General features: G+C 42.5%; 1 protein-coding gene across 3 annotated transcripts in view; it reads left to right on the forward strand.

Moving 5' to 3' along the window:
* suco (SUN domain containing ossification factor) overlaps window positions 1–15,775 on the forward strand; it is a 40,369-nt gene that overhangs the window by 18,348 nt on the left and 6,246 nt on the right. The window contains exons 3-18 of one of the 3 annotated variants that reach the window (XM_062394925.1): window positions 1,361–1,465; window positions 1,774–2,090; window positions 2,919–3,059; window positions 3,409–3,601; window positions 4,979–5,090; window positions 5,840–5,967; window positions 6,241–6,308; window positions 6,409–6,516; window positions 7,623–7,728; window positions 9,489–9,509; window positions 9,717–9,772; window positions 10,435–10,526; window positions 10,898–10,963; window positions 11,781–11,864; window positions 14,088–14,178; window positions 14,300–15,670. In XM_062394925.1, the coding sequence (XP_062250909.1) occupies window positions 1,361–1,465; window positions 1,774–2,090; window positions 2,919–3,059; window positions 3,409–3,601; window positions 4,979–5,090; window positions 5,840–5,967; window positions 6,241–6,308; window positions 6,409–6,516; window positions 7,623–7,728; window positions 9,489–9,509; window positions 9,717–9,772; window positions 10,435–10,526; window positions 10,898–10,963; window positions 11,781–11,864; window positions 14,088–14,178; window positions 14,300–15,670 (3,059 nt within the window). The remainder of the gene's footprint in view (window positions 1–1,360; window positions 1,466–1,773; window positions 2,091–2,918; window positions 3,060–3,408; window positions 3,602–4,978; window positions 5,091–5,839; window positions 5,968–6,240; window positions 6,309–6,408; window positions 6,517–7,622; window positions 7,729–9,488; window positions 9,510–9,716; window positions 9,773–10,434; window positions 10,527–10,897; window positions 10,964–11,780; window positions 11,865–14,087; window positions 14,179–14,299; window positions 15,671–15,775) is intronic. The other 2 variants (XM_062394926.1, XM_062394927.1) reach the window with 2 other exon arrangements.

Genomic DNA, 15,775 nt, shown 5'->3' on the forward strand with positions numbered 1-15,775 from the left:
CTGGTATTTCATGACGGCCTGATACGATGATGATTTAAAAAATGAACGTGACTTTCACTCACGTTCAACATATGAAACTGAGTCGTTAAGTTCGCCGTTCGCGAAAAATATGCACAATATGCACAACATGCACAACACTGCACAGGGAGCCACTGCAGAGGGGCTGAAGAGCTGCTATTTTATCGTGTTATTTTACTGGTATTGGCACCGACTACTGAATTATTGGTATCGTGACACCCCTAGAACAAAGTCAGGTACGACTCCAAGAAACTCGTCCAAAAGAAACCACTGGTGTGGGTGGGTATGTGACAGGGCCCTCTACAAAATCCTGAGAAAAAGTATGAACAAGATGCCTTCCACTCCAAGTCTTTAAAACTACATTTATTTAAAATAAAGCAAAGCGGTTGCGTTCTGTCAGCCATGAAACTTTTTTTTAATGGAAATTACACCACTGCTTTTAATGCTTTTAAGGTTTACTGTTTACTGTTGGTTGGCAATCATTAGATTAGTCCTGAGAGTGGCCTACATATGGTTGTCAAACCTGTCGTAATTAGGGTCGGCAAGAAGTTCAGTACATGAAGATAAGAGCCAATTCCAGTGAGATGGTTTCTTAGAAAGCAGCCTAGTTACTGTACATGTTGTCAGGAACACTGGTCTAATAAACCATAGAAACGGAGGTGACACAGTTAGAGAACCACCCTGTGGGGTTAGAGTTCAGACACAGCTCTTCCAATACTCAGACTTTTTTACTGCAGCCTTAGTGGATGAATCATGCTGGTGACTTATGTCATGTTCACACTACATGACTTTCAAAGTTTTCAGATAACTGTACCGATTATACTGCATGTGTTTGCTTGCTGCTGGGAATCTTGATATTATCTTCCACAGGTAAAACTCTCCAACAAAGCTGTCTGCTCTTAAAAACTGTCTGCTTTTCCAAAAGACATTTTTGATGAATTCACCCTCAGAGTTGTTTGTTGCTGTTTGAGAATCAGTGAGTTTGGTTTTATGTGTGCTTTAGGGTCAGAATGAATAACTATTTAGGGAAGTGGGTGTTGTTGTAGTTTGGCTGTGTGGGGATAGAAGAAGGGGAATCATTGTTTGTGGGCCACCAACAAACAGGCCTGTCGGGGCAGTTGACCAGGCCTGTAAGGTCTGTCACTGGACTTATAACACTTGCTTTGTCTGTCACCAAGTTTTTTTCACAGCCCGAGATGATTTCAGACACTAAAATTTCCATTTTATAATCAATTGCTAACAGATTGAATTGTTGTGGTGCAAGGGTTCAGACAAATTAAAGTTCCTATTGAAGACTGGAGGATTTGATGTTTATTTATTTTAATTTCTTTTTTTCCCCTAGGTGGTGGAAGAATGGACGACACACACATCATATGATATAGGACTAGAGACGGAGAGAGCAGCACTAGAGCAGCCTGCAACACAAAACAACGAACATCATGAACAGGTAATACAATATGTATGTCCTTTATAATAAATCATTATGACAGAATTAAAATGTATAAAGATCCGAGAAGGGTTACGATGAAAAAGAAAAGCATTGATAGCGAATCCCAAACTAGGGGTCAAGGGCCTCCTGGGTGGTTGCAAGATGTTTCACAGAAATCAAAAGACTTAGACGCATGAAAGTTTGTTCTTTTCTTTTTATCAAATCAGCTCAAATAAATATAATTTTTTCTCCACCCACTCCAGCGAAAAGTTTTGGAACATCTGAGGTGTAGATGATGTTAATATTTTTCGGTTTTCTCTCCCCAGACTGTGAATCCACAGGAAGCTGAGGTGGAGGAGGCAAAGCCAGACCCAGAGTCTGTCACTGTCCCTGTTGCTGCTGAGCCCGACCCCAAGAGTGATTTGGACCTGAAAACTGACACCCATGACCAGGAGACCTCATTGTCCTCCACTCCAGAACCTGTTCCAGCACAGGGCCAAGTTTCCACAGATACCCCAGCCCAAGCAGAAATCCACAGTAGCCCTCCTGCTGCTCACCCCCGTCTGGACTCGAACCCAGTCACACCCCCAGATGAAGCTGAACACACACCTACCTCAGAGAGTGCCGGCCCAGCCCACACAGGGTAAGCTCACATTCACTTCCTCACTGCAGGGACCTGGTCTCTGGCATTAGAAGTTGGCTATAACCACCGAACAGTCACAATGCTGACGTGGAATTGAAATCATAGAAAACAATCTGTTCCTCTTACTGCGGTTAAAGCCAATTTCAAACCAAATCATTTGTTCAAAACATCATTGTTCTCTTCATCTTTTTGTTTGGTAACTTTTGTTACTTTCACTTTTTTGTTTTATTTCAATTACTATGTTTTGAGTGTTTACAAACTGAAAGAAAAACTGGAGAGCAGCTCATGGAACTAGTGGCCAGCGATGTGAACTAACATGGAACCGCCCCAATGGACTTTTCAATTCAAGTTTGTGGGATTGTAAAAAAACAACTGCATGGACATGGAACTGTGACCAAGATGACTTCAGAGGATTCCCGTCAGACCTGTGATGGAGTGGCCACTCGTTCAGGTGGTTTCGCCTCTCACTGAGTCGCTGCTGGGATCAGCTCCAGCTGCTCTACTACCCTCAAAGGATTAGCAGCATAGGTAATTGCTGGATGGATACTTAAGAAGCGAAAATGGCCCAGTTGACCATCTGGGTTGACCGGGGTGACATCTGAATTCCTTCCCCAATTGACTGTCAACGTCAGGACATTTGAAGACGTACACAACACCTGCCCCGCCAGAGAGGGACTCTCCATCCCTTTTGTCCATCTTTCTCTTTCTTTTGCCCCCTCTGTCTCCTGCTCTGTGCCCTTCGTTTCCTCTCTCCCACCCACCTTCCTCTCTCTGCCTTCCCCCAGTGTAAGGAGGTGTGGTAAACACCATGTCCTTTCTTTCCCTCAGTGCAGCGCGAGCTGCCAATGCAGGAGATGAGCTCCCAGTAGACATCTTTGTCTTTGCTGAGCACTCTGATTCACAGTGCGGGGTCATCCCCCCCGAACTGGCAACCTGTGAAAACTCCCCTTTTGGCATCCCTCTCTTCAGGTGAGTATCTAAAGTCCAGAAGCCAATCAGAGCGCAGAGACAGGTAATCAAGGTACAAGTTGAACCTCTCTGCTGTGCGCAACCGTCGACCGCTGGCCTTGCTCTCCACTTACTTCTATTTTTTTTTGTTTTTTCATTTCCTTTTTCCATCGTTTTGCCTGCTCACAACAAGGACTGTCAATGCTGTCAAATAAACTGTATATCTTTTTTTTGTAGGCACCATGTGTCCAACATTGCAATCCACTTATTTGTCTTCTTCTCTATCCTTATTCTTCCCCTCTCCACTATCTCTCATCCCTCCAATTCGTTCTCTCTCTCCCCACCTCTTTGCCCCATGTCTGTACTGTAGAAAGGACGAGGCTGTCCTAGAACACCAGCGGTCAGAACAGGGATCCAGTTCTGGTCCAGAAGCAGAGGTCCAGTCTACACCAGTCCTCGTGGATCAGGAACAACAGCAGCAGCAGCAGAAGCAGGAGCTGGAGGATGGGCTGTTGGATTTGGACCAGGACGGCAACATCTCCCAGCATCTGCAAGAAGAGCAGGTCAGCAGCTTGTTCCAAAGTGTACAAGAAGTGTTTTGAGCAGATTGCCACAGGCAGACACTTCACAGTGCTGAAGGTGTCATGATGAAAAATGTGACTCATAGAACTTAATCCACATAATCATTGGACAGAGGTGGAAGCTGACTTTTTATTGAACACAGCAGGGTCAACATACATGACTCAGGTGACGTATTGGGTTGCTTTGACACCTACCCTGTCTGCTCCAGGCCTTCACACTTTTCAGTTTAGTCCAAACCCAAATAACAAGTGTGAAAGCAACCTCGGACAAAGGACCAGACGAATGGACCAAAATTGAGTCCTGCTGAATTAAATGGTCTCGTTCCGGATCAAAAACGAAGACGTTAATTGTTTGGTATAAATAGCATAGTGATAACACGCAATTAACGAACCGATCCGAGCCATTCATTTTCTAAATGGAAACGAAAATATTTTTTTCCCCCCTTTTTTCATAAAAGTCAAAAATTTAAAAAATTGACCTAATGCCAAAGTCAGACAACAGGCAGATGTCTGTCTACAAACCAATCTATTTCAACTATGGGCAGAGGCAGCTTACATGGGTGATGATGAAAGAACACTGGACTTTCAGGTGTCAGAACGGCTGTACTCTGTAATTGTGTTCATCTTTTTGCCCAGTAAAATATTGCATAAACTCATGGCCAGGTTGCCATGAAAAATCTTAAATATTCATTGTGTGCAAAACTGCTCAAGCAAAGGGAAGCTTTGAATCTTTCAATTGGGAAATACTGAGTCAGCTTGTTTTTATGGATGTAGCATGATTAAAGATGATTGTTTCCAGGGGGCTGTACCAGACCTTGGGAGGAGATTGTGTCCATTTCTCATTTCTGCATTATTTCGCTGTTGTGGCGCTACCATCTGTTGACTAATCTGCATAGTGGCTGGCAGTAACTGGTGAGATGTTTACATAAGAGATCGTCTGAGTCGGGAGATTTTTAAGGCTCAGACGCTTTTGTGAGGTCCAAAAGGGCGCTTATATAATGCATCAAAATATTATTCACAGCTCAATGCTTTAGGGGCCACGGGCTAGCTGACTACCACCAACTAATTTCCAGTTGTACTAGCATGCAAGTCGTCGACAGCCATGTCAGCTGTAGAACAAATGATTAATGGCAACAAAAAAAAAATCAAAACCTAGATTAACTTAAGTACACTGCAGAGAAGAACTCGTAGTAAAGTTGTCATGCTAATGAAAGATATTGGATTGCATTCTTTGTGATATTTGAGTTGAATTTACTTAACCCTGCTGATTGTTACTGGGATTAGGATGCTAATGGTTGGTTTGCAGTTCCCCTGTCATTCTGCACCTGTGTGACCGTTACACCTGTCTGTGGTTTCCAGGCAGGGGACGGCAGCGTTGCCAGAGAGACTGATCCCTCCGTGCCCAGCAAAGAAGATATCCCCACCTTTGACGAGTGGAAGAAACAAGTCATGGAGGTCGAGAAGGAGAAAAGTAAGTGCAGTCATCATTAACATGCCCATTTTGGTACGTATCCATGCATGAATGGAAAGAAAGGCACAGCATCAACAAATTAATGTAGTGTCCAAATAATTACCTCCACCAAGGAACGTATGTTTTCATCTGCGTGTGCTTGTTTGTTTATTGAGCAGGATTACATTAGAACAGCTTGGGGCGGGCATGACTCAAGGCGAAACCCAGAAAATTTTGTTGTGGCTCAAAGTCATTGCGAGAAATGGTGCTGTGCATTTTTGATAATTCCTAAGGGGACTGTTTGGCCTTGCTGGAGGTATAAACTACTGAGCACCCATCCAGTTCTATTTTTATTTTTAGGTCCACATGATGCTTCATCGTTTTTAGTCTCGCAAAGCTGTGTAGCTCCAATATTATCCTTGATGATATTAATCTCACGTGGTGATTTAGACACGGATATCATCATTGCTTTTGAAGTCAAAGGGTCTTTTTATATGCTGCAACTCATCTTGTTGTTTGTGTCCTTAAGACTGTGAGTTTTTTTTTAACATTGTCTACCTCTATCTGTCTCATTTGCTTCCTTCCTCATGTTCTATTCATGTCTCTCTCGTGCTCTCACTCTCTCTCTCACATCTCTTTTTCCCTGTGCACGCAATGTGCATTGGTCAGCAGAGCGTGTGTTTTATGTTTGTTGCGTAACCTCTCAACTCACTGCTCGCAGGCAATAGTCGTTTTCCAGTCTCTCTAATGGAACCCTCCCCCCTACTCAGGTCAGTCTCTCCACACCTCAGCCAGCGGCAGCCTCCATCCAGTGAAGAAGGTCCAGAAGAACTTTAAGAATAACTACGCATCTGTGGAGTGCGGAGCCAAGATACTGTCTGCCAACAATGAAGCCAAGGTTAAACATGCGTTACTTATGTCGCCGACACACAGACACACACATTCTCACACAGCAAAGGATACAGAGATCATTCTGTCAGGTTATGTCAGCAGATGGATGAGAACAATTTTACATTTGAGTTAAACATTTAGTTTTATTTGGTGACGTAAACTATACAATGTAGTTAATTTGGTAGTGTTAACATAAAAAGTTGTTAAATAACTAAATATAATAAGTGATTGTGGATGCTAATTCACTCACTAGTTCATTTTGCTTTGGTTTCCTATTCAGAGCACTTCAGCAATTCTCATGGAAAATATGGACCTTTACATGCTGAATCCTTGCAGCAACAAAATCTGGTGAGTACAATGAAACACAGCCATAGTAGACTGTTCATACATAACATAGCTATATTTCAGTACAGCTTTGAATGAACCTAGTGTTTGAACCTCTTTGCAGGTTTGTGATAGAGCTCTGTGAGCCTATTCAAGTCAAGCAGCTGGATATCGCTAACTTTGAACTCTTCTCATCGACACCAAAAGACTTTCTAGTGTCCATCAGTGACAGGTATACTCCCTTTGTCTTTTTACATGTGCACACAATCCCTCATACACTGGCAATGCATTTCAGACTGAATCAGCATTTTCTAATAGGGACTGTGGTTGGTTTGCGACAAATAAAAAGCCCCGGTCACACTTTGTGACCCCATTCTGACCTGGTATCTGTCCTGAGTGGTCCCATCCCATGTGGTCAGCAATAAGTTCAAGTCTGAACTCACCGAAATGCGTCCTGAGATCCGACCCCATTTAGAGATGGTCTATTACCACAATGCAAACGCAAATCTGTCCAGGGTCACATATGAAGTACTGCTTACTCAGCAGACGTCCACTGACCTGCTACACTTTCATAATCAATACATTTTTATGCTTCTCAATGACCATGTGTTGATGTGTTTATGGCTGCCATATCAACACTGACCACCACATAATGATCGATACTTCTCTAAAAATTGGTCAAATCTTTATTCACTGCACAGCTGCACGAAACTCATTCTCTCACTCTCAATCTCAGGAGACACATTCAGGACATATTTTAATGCCAGGGGTTAACACATGAACTTAGAGCTGTCCACATGTGATCAGATCTCTCAGGATGGATGTTAATACCAGTCCTGAACAGGGCCTTTGTGTGACACTATGCTAATCGGTCACAGTGTCATTCCCAGTGCCCCATGGTCGATGAATACACGTCACACTATACGAAGCTGGCCGTAAAATAAAAGGCAACTGGATATTATCAGGGAGTATGGATAGGAGAAACCTTTTATTAGTCAAATTAAAACATCTATATTAAATGTAAAATTCACCAACATAAACACTTGATGCAGAATTTATTGTCACCAAGTGTAATATTTAATGTTGTCTAGTTGTGAGCTAGCCATTTTTGCCAATCACCTCCTCAAACAGCAGTATCACTAGTTAGATGCTTTTTTCTCCTGTATTATTGCCTCAAACTTTGGTATTTTCAGCGTCCTCTCGCACCACAAGTCATAAACTGTTTATCGTGGGAGCACAGACTTCTAGTCATACATTTGACATTTGCATCGAGGCTACGATAACATGCTAGACTCTCAGACACACACATCTTACTTTTTGCATTTGCTCCGTTTGCAGATATCCTACCAACAAGTGGGTGAAGCTGGGTACTTTCCATGGCCGCGATGAGCGCATCGTCCAGAGCTTCCCACTGGATGAGCAGCTTTATGCTAAATATGTGAAGGTATGCCCTTTTTCTTCCCACTGCTTCAACAGAAAATGTATGTCTGAAGGAAAGTGAATGATTAGCAATGAATTAGTTCTTCCTCCGTAGATAAATATCCACAGAGATGCATTGATACACATGGCTTAAAGCTCAGGGGACCTTCCTATGACTTCATGGTAAATTAGCCTTGCTCTCATTGCTGCCAGTCACCCCCTATCTCAACTGGATGAAGAATGTGCTCATGACTGTCAGGGTTTCTGCTCATCATTGAGTTGTCCTTGTAAGAACTATAAGAGTGGATACACTTAAAGATATAACATGTTACAATTCTTCTTCAAAATGTCCTTAACCTGTGTTATATTTTTTGTTAACTTGTCTACTTACATTTTCCAAAATGTTTCCAGCTATGATCAGACCCAGAGAAATGAATGGTTTTAATCAAGATTTCTGGACTTTATTTTGATCGCCTTTTAAATTTTCGTCTGCTTTACCCGTCTCTGCTATAACTTCCGGAGCAAATGGCTTATGGAAAAGAAGAAAGTGACAGCTAGCCAATTGGCTGTTTTTTCCTTCCACTGTTGGTACTGGTCACTCGTAATGCATCACAACTATTCCTTACCTATGTAATGTGAATAAACTTTATACATGACCTCACCTGTGAACAGGATTTGCCGCAGAGTCGCATCGCGTTGGTTTTCTTCGACAATGGTGGTGAAGAAAACAACTCCCACGATCCCACGCTGCTTCACAATCATTTGAAATGAAAGGATTGCAATTGTTTGTCCTCTGCTCACAAAGATTAGTTCGAACTTTAGATTTTCAAGCGTCTGAATTATAACTCTAAACTTCATAATTTTAAAACCCAGTTCACCCAGTTTTCAGTTGATACTCCTCTCTAATTAAGTTGCTCTACCACCTACTCTTGACTGCAGGGTTTACAGTCATCCCTGCCCACAGCTCTTCATCAACAATTTCTCCCAAATTAATACATTTCATTTTATAATGCAGCATAATTATACAAGATGGATATCCATTCCATTTTGTTTAGTGACGTACAGTACAGTTTCCTTGTTGAATGTTTTATTCACTATATTTATTCAGTCTTTTGGTGTGTTGTTCCATTCTGACTGAAATACTCTGTGTGTCAGTTCAAATAATGTGCATGTGTTGGGTTTCTTTTTCATTGTTTTTGTCAGTTACTGTTGAAGAATCTGAGTTTCAGTGTTGATGCATTGTAATCAAAGGGAATCTGTGTTTCTGTGAGCTGTCCCTCTCCCCACACTCCTGCCTCCTAAGTCATCGCTGTGTCTTCACTTGTTCGTCAGTTCGTGTGTGCTCTGATGATCATCCTTTTTATGTGGTGACTGTGGGTGTCATGTGTGGGTGCTTCCTCTGGGTCATGTGTTCTATTGTGAAAAAATTGTTTTTATTGCATAAACTGGTTTCGTCTTGAATGATTCAGGATTATCTGCTTCAGCTATCTCTGAGTTAAGCAGCTTCTAACTGTTGTCTTAAGTCTTGCATCTGTCCTCAGTTGGTTTACGTCTGTCCCTCTGTCTTGCTTGCTCCTTTTCTTAATCAACTGCTTTGTGTCTTGCCTGTGGACTTGTAACGGAACATTGAGAACAACATGTCAGCAGTGTGTTTGTCTTAGGAAAGAGCCAAACTGCAATCAGATGCCTGACTTGCTTGTAGCTTGAATCAGTCTTTACTCATTTCTTTTTCTTGTTTTTATTTCTCTCTCCTTCTGTCCTTCTCCTGTCTTCCTCTCGCATCAGATGTTCATCAAGTACATAAAGGTTAGCACTCTTTTCTCTGAGCTTTGGCTCAGCACCTTTAATGCATGTGATAGATATAAAGACATTTAAACGTGCACACAAAATATTTTGTGAAAGCTTGGTACTATTAGTATTAATCTTCACATGTTTGGTAGATTATGGGTATATGGATTGGGTTGTGAATGTGTAGATGTTTTCAATTAAAACCTTTGTCCCTTTTCACCGTAGGTTGAACTCCTCTCACACTTTGGATCAGAACACTTCTGTCCCCTCAGTCTCATCAGGTAAGATAGAAAATAGCTCTTCCCAATCCAGTTTCTCTTAACAGGCCTGCCTGCTGATTGTTTTTAATCTAAATTGAAATGAAAAAAAACAAAGTGTAAGTTTTGAACAAGAGAGCGGCTTTTTTTTTGTCTGAACGGTTCTGAACCCTGAGAGAAAACTAACTGAGCCCAACCCGACGGGCATTGTTTTGTTTTTTTGGGGTCTGAACCCGACCGGAGCACGAGGCAGTAAATATAAGCGGCACTGAGTTTGTGTTTCCCTTTCCGCAAATCAACCCAGTCAACACGACTGACCTGAACTTGAATATCATTTCAAGGTTTTTCTGCAAACCCAGCCTGACTTATCATGTCTGGACTTGGGGGTCTAACGGATTTGGTATCCACACTATATTATACATTATACAAAATATAAGGATGATGTTTCAGGTGAAGAAAGTCACTGTTTATCTTTCAGATAAGAACTCATCCAGGATAATTATCAAGGTTCTTTATACATGTCTCTGTTCTTTGCCGAACATACACCTGCGTGCACACACACACGCACACACACACACACATACACACACACACTTCTCTTCTTACTGTGTGGTAACAACGACCCATAACCTTTTCTGTAGGTTGATCTGTTTTTGTAACATTGTGTGGTTGTGTGTTTTGTGTAGGGTGTTTGGTACCAGCATGGTGGAGGAGTATGAGGAGATAGCAGATTCCCAGTACCCTTCAGAGAGACTGGAGTACTTGGATGAAGACTATGGTGAGTTGGTTACAAGTTGCTCAACTTCCTTTTCAACACTGGTTGCATATCATCTCTTTACTCTACAACAAATAGAAGATGAACAGGCACAAACGTAGAGTTAAGCTGCATCACTTGGCAGAAAAAACACATGTGCTGAAAATCCTTGGACCCTGAGAGGAGTTGTCCTGTAACTTAGTCACCAAACACCTTGAACGAGAGTTAACCATTAACATCAGCTGTCTTTTAATGCAGAGTAACAATTTTCAGTCTTTCTCTTCTGGGCACATTGTTTGATAATTTTATGGCAAGATTCTATGAAAGTATAACTTGTTTCATGTCCAGGCTGATTGTGTTTTATTTATAGTGTTTTTATCTTTCTTTGTCTTTAGATTATCCTCCTGGTTACCAACCGTCAGAGGACAAGGGCTCTAAAAACCTACTTGGCTCTGCGACCAGTATGTACATGTATATCTAGCTACACTAATAAGGACTAAATGGTGTAAAATATATCATAACAATGCAGCTGAAATCATAAGAATATAAGATTTGATTGTGCTGAAACTGAGATCCATCTTGATATTAAGATCACCTGCACAAACTTGTAGTCTAATTGGCATGTCTTCACATTTCTAGGCATTTTGCTTTAATGTAAAGTGCCTAGAAGTGTCCCACGTATTGTACATCCCTAACAACAAGAGTGGGACATTTCTAGGCATTTTGCCTCAACGATAAGTGCCTAGAAGTGTCCAGCTCATTCTGATTGGACGGGATATTTCTAGGCATTTTTTGCTACAGTGAAGTGTCTACAAGTGTCCAACGTATTGTACTTCCCTAACAACAAGAGTGGGACATTTCTAGGCATTTTGCCTCAATGATAAGTGCGTAGAAGTGTGCGGCTCATTCTGATTGAACGGGACATTTCTAGGCAATTTACTACTATGATAATTGCTTGAAGTGTCCCAAGTATTGCACTTTCCTAACCACTAGTGTGGGACATTTCCAGGCATTTTGCTTTAATATAAAGTGCCTACAAGTGTCCCACATATTGTGCATCCCTAACCACAAGAGTGGGACATTTCTATGCATTTTGCCTCAATGATAAGTGCCTAGAAGTGTCCCAAGATGTCCTCACTCTATAGGTCTGAATCTCAAACTTAAAGATAGAGAGGTACAATGCTGTTCACAAATGCTATGTCAGTGAAAAGCAAAATGGAAAACAAATGTTAAAGCTTGTGGCACAGTTGAAATATGTCTTGTTTCATTTTCCTTTAGACGCCATCTTAAACATGGTGAATAACATTGCTGCTAACGTGCTTGGTGGAAAGTCGGAGCTGGAGGGTGGACCAGTAAAAGGAGGTAACATCACCTGCTTGTTTTCTGTCCTAAATCACCTTCTTATTGCTGTTTTTCACCTGAATCTTGTCATCATTCTGACCTAAGAAGTCAAACGACTGACAAACATTTCGACTGTGTGTGCATTTAATGTTATCTTTGTTGGATGCAGCATTCAAAAAATTTATCAGTATAGTATTTCAAATTGAATTTCCTAATTCTGTTCAGTTGTTATGTTTATGTCACTGACACAAACATAAGTGGTTTGTTGAAAGAGTTTTGCCTCGCTGTTTTATACTGATATTTTCTTTAAGCAGCCCCCCCTGGTCACTGGGCAATATGATGAACAACTAGTTTATCCGTAGGCTACAATTAATCATTTCTAGGTCAGGACATCACACAAAGTAACTCTCAGTTCTCTAATCATGAGTCACAAATCCAGTTTGACCCCATAACGTTCTCATTCCTGCAGAGCATTTGATTGTTTCAGTTTGTAGGTTTTGTATATTTCTATAAATGTACTTTTACACATTTCACTTTTGAGCATGAAAACATGAATGGAAACAATAATACCAGTGTTTTGCTGGAGGGAGGGTTCACCAGTTGAGCAAAATGAGAAAATGAGAAAAAAAACTATTTAAATAAAAACCAGAATGCCACTCGCATATCTCAGCCAATGCCGAAGAGTCCCCTAAATTCTTTACCAAATCTATCATGATTGTTTGGACATAGTTCTAAAACTATTTAAGATAAACTCTTCATTCCCAACTGAATCTACATTATCTCAGCTACACATCAGTTGGAGATATAAGTTTGTTACCCTATTTGTTACCACACAGGAGATTAAAGAAGCCTATCCCATTATTAATCCTCATTTAAATGTGTGTTTTTTTACATTATTATCCACATTCATTGATATCAGTCCCCTAAATATACCTGATATCTTTTCATTGAGATCTATGAGTTATTCTCTGAGAAAATCTGTGAAAATGTCATAAAATGCATTGTTAAAGAAAGTGATGAAAAATATCCTCGATCAGCATCTTTGTTCAGATCCACACCATTTGATGGATTCTTTCTTGGGTCATGTTGGTCCGAATTTCATGGAAATCTCCAGTTTTGGTGTAAATCCTGCTGACAAAAACAAGCAGAGGAAGAGGGGTGAGAACGTTGTGATGACCCAAAGTTGTGTCCATATCGCTCAAAAACTGAAAAGGCAAAATCAGGGCCGGCAACCGTTACACACAGTGTTTATGAATAGAATAGATTAATTACAAGGATTAAGTATTTTCTTGAGAGAATGTAGAGAACACTAGTTTCACAGATCTTATTGTTAATTCCTCAGGAATCATTCCACACTCACGGAAGGACTCAACTTTTCCTTTCTTCCAGTGCGCTGGTTGTACTCACTTTACAACTGCTTTTTTTCCTCCATCTTGTCTCTTACCACTGGCCCTCCCACATATTGTATAGATTAACTGCTTCTAAAACTGGGTCAATATACCTTCCTTCTGTAAAGTATGAGCATATGTATGGCCTGAATGTTCATGTGTATAAGTGCTGAGAGAGCCAGATGTTTATTTGGCAGGAGGACTGCAGCAGCGTTTCAGCAGAACTTTGGCTTGCTTTGTTTTACTTCTAGGAAAAGAGCTCGGATGAATTGGGCCTGTGACGCCGAGCTTGCTCCTCAGCCTGTTCACCACACGAGTTACAAAAAAAAACACAACTCTCTCACTCCGCTTTTCCCCAGTGACAGCCATATTTAACCTACATCTTATTTATTTTTTTACACGCGCTTTGCTTCTCTTCAGAACAAGTGTAAGAATCTTTGTAAAAGCTCTTAAAAACACTTAAAAACACGGATTCAAAGATGAAAATTGAAACCATGAACTGTCATATGTTAGGTTTACATCCTGTACAGTTGTGTTCAAAGGAGAAACTATGTCTAACTTCCTGCTCCCTTTCTGTGGTAATGTTATCTTCCCCTTTACACCCACAATAGCAAAGGAGAGGGTGTAGGAGAGAGCACGATTCTAACTGGACTAGACTGGTTCCCTGTATTTCTGACTTACCCAAACATGAGCCTGCCAGCCACACAGTCTCAGGGAATGAGGTCTCTGTTCTCAACTACAGCCACATAGGACCTGGGGAGAAGTTTGCCAATGCCAAGATCTGTGGGTCTGAGGCAGCTGTGAAGTTTAATCCGTCCTCCCAGTTTGTTAATTGTTGTATTTTTTTTTGTCAAAGTACCAGGTAACACAACAACGGAGGAGAATGAAAAGAAGGGAACTTTTGAAGTCAAAAGTACACCAGCTGAAACACTTCCCGACCCTGCAGAGTAAGGACAAACAGACAAATTAGTTATTGATCAGACAAAGCGGAGCAGATGGATACATTTTCCTCTATTTCATTCCCACAAAACAATGAAGTTCTTTGTTGTTTCCAAATCTTTCTTTCAGACCGGAGCCTACAGAACCTGAAGACCCTATAACCCAGGAGGACTCGAACATCTCCAAGGACAGCTGCACACCCTCGTCCGACTCCCCCGAGGACAGACAGATTGTCACTCTGGTAGAGGAGGAGGACGACGAAGAGCCAAGACAGTCAACTGTTACCCTTATGGAAGAGGAGGGCGAGGACGAGGAAGAGAAGAGGGAGGAGGACACGAGGAGGGAGGCCGACAGGAACATATGGGAGAGCCAGAAATACTGTCCTTTCGCTTCGCTCTCCTCTCTGTCTCTGTCTTGTATGGCCACTCTGCCGGAGCTGCTTCACCGCTGGTGCTCGGCCAGGCTGGCGAAGGGGAGGCTCCGCAGCCTTCGGCGGAGGCAGCTGAGCGCTCAAACCCAGATTCACGCTACTGCAAACACACCTATCCTCACACACCCGCCACCAGTAATCCCTGTCCCTTCCCCGACACCTCCACAAGACGCCCTTCCCCTCACAGCAAAAGTTCCAGAGACTGAACTGCCTAAGGGACAAAATGAGGACAAATCTCTTGGTGAGGTGCTCAACACCTACACACATCCCCACACTCGCATGCCTGATGCACTTACTCCAGAGATCAGCATCCTCCTGGAGCCGAGTAGAACCTCCACCATCCCCCCTCACAGTTTCTCAGACGTCCACAGTTCTCAGACACGACCGACCCCCACGCAGGAGGAGAAGCTGCTACCTCCCATCAAAGACGCAGCCCTGAACCCTGTCCCTACACCACCCCTCCATGTTGCATCTATCTCCGAGACGCAGCAGGCCAGTAGTGCCAGTCCCTCCCTCACTGTCAGCTCTCCCTCTCAGCATGTGTCCCCTGAGACGGCCTCTCCTGGTGTTGTGATTCCTCCTGTCAAGGAGCAGCCCGTTCAGCCTCTCCCGACTGCATCAAGGCCTGAAGACCTGATCCCCCCTCCCACTGAACTGCCACCAGCGGTCCCACTCACTGATACTCACACAGATGCTGTAAATTCAGGCACAGACAGCGGGGACTTGCAGAGACGCAGTGTTCAGGCATCTCAGACTCACGGGGAGCAGGGGGACTACATCACTCAGACCGGAGAACCCTATCGGGTGGAAGACACAGTGGACGAGGACCTGTTGAGCACTAATGGGAACAGCAATGTTCACCGGGCCGCCACGGACTTCTATGCAGAGTTGCAGAATGGGGGAGACTACAATGGCGGGGGGGTGAACGGAAATGGCATGTTGTTGAACGGGGGAGCGGTGCATGGCTCCAGCCAGAAGGAGAGCGTGTTCATGAGACTGAACAACAGGATCAAAGCTCTGGAGATGAACATGAGTCTGTCTAGCAGATACCTGGAGGAGCTGAGCCAGAGGTACACTAGAGCGGTAGTCAACCAAAGAAAAACTTGTTTGATTGAAATTGATGGAGAACGTATATAATTTAGTTTAATCAATTTAAAACTGTTTTTATGTGTCTG

This window comes from Platichthys flesus, chromosome 9 (assembly GCF_949316205.1).
Source record: "Platichthys flesus chromosome 9, fPlaFle2.1, whole genome shotgun sequence".
NCBI classification, from domain to species: domain Eukaryota; kingdom Metazoa; phylum Chordata; class Actinopteri; order Pleuronectiformes; family Pleuronectidae; genus Platichthys; species Platichthys flesus.